We start from the raw sequence: 6,795 nt of genomic DNA, 5'->3' as shown, positions 1-6,795 counted from the left end.
GATTTATCCAGTTGAAGGCATCTGTCACATGCATATGTCTTAAGTTATTAAAACCAGCTCTATCAGTAGACCATAATGAAAACGGTTGTGTTTAATATTTCAAAATAGTCTCTTTTTTTTATTTATTTGCAGTACAAATATCTAAACGTTCTTGGTTTAATGTTGGCTGGACACCAGAAATAACGTGACAGGCTGTTAATCACTGTCAGTCATTTTAAGTTGGTCAGCTAACGCAAGCAGCATTTTTGACAGGACAACATTAAAACCGTTACACAACACGTACTAAAACTTAGCATCTTTCAAAGACTTTGTAGAGTTCAGGCAGGCTGGCTATCTGCAGAATGCTGCCGTCTTCACTGAAGTGCTTTGGAGGACTGAAGAGAGTGCGGAGCGCTTTGAAAAGCACATGTTCCACTTTCCACTGCCAGCTCATTTCTGCGTCCTATCACACATTAAAAATAGGGTTTCAGTTGATTTTCCTCATCGTTGACAATCATGTCCAGATAAGTATATTGTTAGATTTTGTTTCTGCAGCTTGTGCAAGATATATTTGCCGCACAAAACTGTCTACCTGTGGCTCTTCAGCATCCGGCTCCAGCGTGTATTGTTTCCTTACGGAATAGAAATTACTGCATTCTATGCTGAAGTCATGAAAACATTCTTTCTCTTGATCCCAGTTCACCTGCAGCATACATTTAGTCATTTAGTTGCATCTGGATTTAATGGTTTAACTAATGTCCAGTATATATATATATATATATATATATATATATATATATATATATATATATATATATATATATATATATATATATATATCTACAAATCAGAAACTGACCTCTGTGGCTAAACGCAGAATGAACATGGGAAGACCCTCCATAGCAGGAGTGTAATTATCAAGCAGCATTGGCAGACCGGTCAGGTTCCCTTCCTGTAAAGAAACGCTTCCGTTTCGTAACAGTAATATGAGATTTTTTTTTTATATAAACTGCTATAATCTCGTGTGTCACTCACTTCATCGATTTCTAGAGAAAAATACTCTTCCAGCATTTCTGCTTTCTGCTTCAGAAAATCCACGATGTACTGTGCCAGTCCTTCTTTTGGACCATCCTCCTCCGTCCACCCACTCTCCTCCGAATCAAGAGCCAACATGGCCAAATCATAGAGCGGAGCTGAATTCTGAAGAAACAATGTTAGTTTCTGATTTCAAATATACGTAACAGATCGTTTTTCATAAAAAAAATGCATTAAGTTACATTTATTGAAAAAAGAAAAAAATGTATATCTATCTATCTATCTATATATATCTCTATCTATCTATCTCTCTCTCTCTCTATATCTCTATCTCTCTCTCTATCTATCTATCTCTCCTCTATATATGTATATATATATATATATATATATATATATATATATATATATAATGAATGAATGCAACAACTCACCGACAATCGAAGAACCCCAAAGTTACCAAAATCGTAAATCAAAATTTGATAAAACAGCTCCTGACTGTAAAAAAAAGAGAAAAAAAGGACAGAAAAATAGGTTTGTTGGCATATACATTACAAAAAAAAAAAAAAAAAAATATTCGCTCAACTTTGAAAGTACAGTCAAAAATGGAGTCTGTTCTAACCTGAGTTTGGTTGAATTGAGCAGGTAGAGTTTGGTCTGGTGCTGCACTAGAGTCCACTGAGGGTTGACTGATCCTACAAATGAGTGATTCTGGAGCAGATCCTGCAAACCTGTGGAGGACAAAACACTCTGTTAACGGGCTCACACTACAGGAGCTTTCAAATCCTAACCGATTACAAAATCTGGTTGCAGCACACACTTTCATTGAAGAATATAGAGATACTATTAAGATTATCAGGGAGCGCATGACGTGATCTCACACAGCAGGTGGGTGATGTTTGCATTAGCCTGCTAGCAGCTTTCTTTACTCACCCAGAACAATCAAAACTGAGGGGATTTCACTCCAGCGCTTCTCTTTCTCCTTACGGCTGTGATACATTTTTAACATTATTTACAGTACTATAATAGTAAAGCCTCACATTAGCAGATAATCCGAGCCAACCATCGGGACCGATCAAGCATTATATTGATCAAGAGTGACAGTAAAGATATTTGTTTCTAACAAGCGACTGCTATTCCAAATAAATTCAGTTCTTTTGAACTTTCAATTAATCAAAAAACACTGTATAGCACAAAAGTATTAATGTTACAACTGTTTTCAATACTCAAATTTTTTGAGCAGCAAATCAGCATATTATAATGTGCCACTGAAGACTAAAAATAGGCTAAATTAAGACTATAATATCAGCTCGTAAAAGTAGTGGATGTTGGGTAACCTTTGTGAGCTTGCTTCTCAATATCTTCCCGGAGCTCCTTTATGCTGGTCAGTTTAATGGTGCGTCTCCTGGGCAGAGAGGCGGCCGTCAAATCCTCCTTCACTTCCTCAACATGAGGCCTTTTCCTGAAAACCAAACAAATAACAGGTTGATCTTCTGCTTAGAAAGCAAAGTGAGTACAGAATGGGGCCATTTTCGCAGTACAGACAAACTCCTATATCTACATCAGAACTGGAAGCCTAAGAAATAACTTGGCTCCTCTACTATAACTGAAGTCCTACACAAAACTCATCAGCATCCGGTTTTATGCATTTCACCTTGGTGGTGCTTCTTCAGGAGGAGGTTGACTGTCTGTCTGTGGATCTTCTGCTTCACACGGCTCCAGAACGTCCAGAGCAGTCAGCAGCTCAGAGTCGTCTGGTTCGGCTGAACCCTGAGGAGCAGTGGAAGAGCTGGAGGCTTTATCTGGCCTGCTCTGAGAAGCTGATGGCTGGAGAAACGCATCCAGCTTCTGGACTTTGCTGTCAGTGCGGACCATCTGATGGGCGTACACACGCTCCTGGGAATCTGCTGAAGAACTAGAGGCTTTTGTTGCGCTGGTGGACGCCGAAAGTCCTGGAAGCAGAGTCTGGGGGATCACGCACATCAGGTCACGTGTCGGTCAGATGAGAAGATGTAAAAGATTTATTCCCAGAATTGAAGGATCACCTGTGTGAAGTATGTGCGCGAGGAGTTCGAGCCGAGCAGTTTACTCTCAGTGTGTTTCTGAATGCTCTCGATGATGCTGTCCTCGTGCAGGAAGTGCACCTCGTGCTTTGTGGGGTGAACGTTCACGTCAATATTCTGAGGGGCAATCTCTAAACTTCAGAATAAAAGCAGTTGTAAAGTATTAGTAAAACATTTCCAGATTTGTTTTATATGAACGTAGAAAGTCTGGAAGTTTCTGAAAGAAGTCCCATATTGTTACCAAGGCTGCTAACTGTATATTACAATTCAAAAGAATATTTTATTTGAATATGCTTCGAAATGTAATTTATTACTGTCATGTAAAGTGCTCTGGTCTTCAGAAATCTTTCTACGCTGATTTGGTGAAAGAAACTTCTTATTGTCAGTGTTGAAAACTACGGAAGCCCGCAGGTCAGACTTCATAATTCACAATTGTGAGTTTATTTCACCCAATTCTGAGAAAATGAGTCAGAATTGCGAGTTTGCATCATGCAATTCTGAGAAAAAAAAGGCAGAATTGTGAGTTAGAAAGTCGCAATAAACTTTAAACTTAATAAAAAAAAATTATTCAGTACCAGAAACAGGTTTCCATAGAAAACAGCTGTGTTGCTTAATATTTTTGTGGAACCTGTGATACATTTGTTACTCAATAATTATTTGAAACAGAAATCTGTTGTAACATTATCTCTCTCTTTTTTTTATCCTACTGACCTCAGACTTTCAATCATTTTTTTCAATCAATCATTTTTATTTATATATATATATATATATATATATATATATATATATATATATAGCTTTTAACAACACAGGTTGTATCAAAGTACAGTATAAGGTAGAAGAATACAATGACTTTGAAAAATAATAATGTATACTTCCATATTACAGAGCGCCTTACCTAAGATAAAGAAAAGGATGAGTGTTTTTGGGAAGATAAGCGGTGTAGACGGTCTCGATTGCTTTCTTCAAGGCACTAGATTCCACCAAGCGATCTAGAAGACAATAACAGTCAGAATAACGAGTGTTGAATTGAAATTACATTAATCAGAACAGTGATTGTTCATCATGAAATTTGATCAGTTTTTTCCAAAACTGAGATGGAAACAAACTCATAACACATACGGTTGATGAAGAGGATAAGGATGCATTTCTTGACAGAGTAGTTGGCATTGGAGACGTAGCCCTTCATTTTAAAAGCAAGTTTCTGATCTTCACACTCAACTTCAATCAGCTCCCTGAAACACACGTAGAAATGCTAGCTTTACTCCATCACTGAATTTCAAATCAGTGTATCCTATTATTAAAATGAGGTTAAAAAAAATGTTCACAGTAAATTAAAAACCATCAAATAAAAGCACCTGCTAACAGCTACACCAAACACAGCACGAATGTTGTCCAGCACAGAGGCGTTCTGAAGGGTCTTCACATCCGCGACCATCTCACCTTGCTAAAACAGAGGGCGAAAATGTTATTATACATATTTAAATTCATCGTATTCTTCTAAAAATGTTAATTTAGTATCATTAATATACTATTATGCCTTCTTTTTTTCCAAATTTTTTTTTAATGTTTTTCTTTTCATTGTAGTTACATTTTAAAACATTTAGTTGATTTTCACATTTTTATTTATTCCGTTTTATTAACTATTTCAGTTTTAGTTTTAACAATACTTCACCTTCAACTAAACAAAAACAGACCTTCTTAATGCTTTTAATTTCAGCTAAACAACAATAACAACACTGCTATGAAATGAGCATTTCACCTTCTTGACAGAAAAGCTTTTCCCGGAGTTGTGAATGGCGTATCTGTATGAAAACAAACACATACACGTTGACACGAATAATCATTCCGGATCTTGAAAGGGGAACAAAAACCCTTCTGGTTCTCACGAACACACCTGCTCACAACCTCGACGATTCTGGAATATTCTTCACTGGGGCTCTTCAGGGCTTTCCGTCGTGTAGACACATTATAGAACAGATCTTCGACCTGCAATAAAATTCGATTAATTACGGAGTTGTGGAAAAATGCGAGGGATTTAAATGTCAAGTAAACCTACAGAAATTAAAGTCCCTTGGTTTCCAGCACAGGGTTTGGGAGGAGCTTTCAGCTTCCCATCACAGTAATTGGCCCTGTAAACGAAACCAAGGTCATTCTACTTTATTTAAAAAAAAAAAAAAAAAAAAGGCATAATATAAATAAATAAAATAACAGTGTTTATTTACATTCCGTCTGCATGCTTAAATATATGCAAAATTACTTTATGCAATATATAAAAACTGAATAGCAATATATCAAGTATTTTATATAAAAGTGGATGAAAACATTTACCTGTAGGCACATTTTGCATCGGCTGTTTTAGTGGTGATCGTGACATGGGCTACGTGACTTATACTGGCCAGAGCCTATGTATGAAGAAGGAATTTGATTCAGTCGAGATTATTCAGTAGATGCACAGCGACGGCTGACGGGATTCATACCTCTCCTCTGAATCCATATGTTGCGATTGACGACAAGTCCTCAAAAGACTGAAGCTTGCTGGTTGTAAAACGTTCACAGACTATTTCCATATCATCTTTCTGCAGAAAAATAAAAATAAATGCAACAAGCTCCAAATAAGAAATCCGTCGTTTGGCGATGTCTACAGACGTGTGCAGCGTAAAAAGCGATTTACCCTGATGCCAGTGCCGTTGTCCTGAATGAGGATGAGCTTCAGTCCGCCCTCTTTCACCGTTATCTGGATATTTGTGGCCTTTGCGTCCAAACTGAGGATTTAAAACAAATATTAGTGTCTCATATTGTCACATGCAGCTGTTGACATATTACTGTCATATTTTAGCACTCTATATACTAACATGGTATTTATTCATATTTTTCAATAATATTATTATAACATAATAATAATGATTTAGCTTTCAAGTTTATATGTTCGGTTGCTTTTTAATTTTAATACATTTAATTTCAGTTTTTTTATTCGATTGTAGTTTAGTTGACATTAACAATACCTAAACCGAAACTGAAGAGATTTTACAATAAATACGAAGGCCACTGGTGATATTAAAAGTCATGCCAGATAATAATGTACAATAAATTAACGCGATTATGTATTAGTGACTATTCGTTTTTAGTCGGTACTTATTTGTCTGTTTGTGATGAACCTCTGCAACGCCAATTATTAGGCATGAATGAAATACCATCATACAAAAGTTGCTATATTGCTCAATAAAAGCTTTTCACCAGTTCTCCATCATCTCTTTGATAGCATTGGCAGGCCGCTGGATAATCTCTCCTGCTGCGATGCGGTTTACTACAGTCTCGTCGAGCCTGCGGATGACTCCCGCCATGATGAACTCTCACTCATTCACTAAACGAGAAGTAAACGCGCTGACATGAACCGGCACTCCTTCGCTATATCAAACACAAGCGCTTTCTTTCGAAGGCACGTGAATGTTTGTTTACGTCTCACGAGACGCCCGCGAAACCCGCGAATGGCGAGCGCCCGCCTTCCGAGTGGTGTGATTGGCTGAGGGAAGAACTGCTTCCGCCGACGTCATGACTGGACTGACGTAGCTCTAGTCAGATCCAGAACCGTAGAAAGCGGAGAGGCAAAGAAGTGTGAAGGTGAACCAGAAGATTGAAATTATAATACTAAAAAATACTTTTAACCAGCTCACTAATGTGTATAATGCGGTTTTAATTTGTCGTTCTTGCGTGGAAGACC

General features: G+C 37.4%; 1 protein-coding gene across 1 annotated transcript; it reads right to left on the bottom strand.

Annotated features, from left to right (window-relative positions):
• Window positions 1-90: 90 nt before the first annotated feature.
• On the bottom strand, window positions 91-6,576 carry mlh1 (mutL homolog 1, colon cancer, nonpolyposis type 2 (E. coli)). Its single transcript, XM_043256177.1, has 19 exons — window positions 6,312-6,576; window positions 5,749-5,839; window positions 5,555-5,653; window positions 5,406-5,479; window positions 5,134-5,206; window positions 4,972-5,063; window positions 4,837-4,879; window positions 4,433-4,521; window positions 4,197-4,309; window positions 3,973-4,066; window positions 3,057-3,210; window positions 2,666-2,976; window positions 2,349-2,473; window positions 1,634-1,742; window positions 1,446-1,509; window positions 1,015-1,179; window positions 839-931; window positions 572-682; window positions 91-442 (listed from the first exon to the last, which is right to left on the bottom strand). The coding sequence occupies exons 1-19, from the start codon at window positions 6,416-6,418 to the stop codon at window positions 290-292; spliced, it is 2,160 nt and encodes a 719-aa protein (XP_043112112.1). The 5' UTR covers window positions 6,419-6,576; the 3' UTR covers window positions 91-289.
• Between the last annotated feature and the right edge of the window lie 219 nt (window positions 6,577-6,795).

This window comes from Puntigrus tetrazona, chromosome 13 (assembly GCF_018831695.1).
Source record: "Puntigrus tetrazona isolate hp1 chromosome 13, ASM1883169v1, whole genome shotgun sequence".
Taxonomy (NCBI): domain Eukaryota; kingdom Metazoa; phylum Chordata; class Actinopteri; order Cypriniformes; family Cyprinidae; genus Puntigrus; species Puntigrus tetrazona.
Note: the sequence above shows the minus strand (reverse complement) of the source record. Positions and strands in the feature narration are given on the sequence as shown.

Excerpts from the sequence above, each read along its gene's own strand:
- mlh1 (XM_043256177.1), bottom strand. The coding sequence starts at position 6,418 with ATGGCGGGAGTCATCCGCAGGCTCGACGAGACTGTAGTAAACCGCATC. Across the intron at positions 4,522-4,836 it reads AAAGCTTTTCTGTCAAGAAG|CAAGGTGAGATGGTCGCGGA; the intron begins GTGAAATGCTCA and ends CCTCTGTTTTAG. Across the intron at positions 3,211-3,972 it reads CATCCTTTTCTTTATCTTAG|TTTAGAGATTGCCCCTCAGA; the intron begins GTAAGGCGCTCT and ends TTTATTCTGAAG.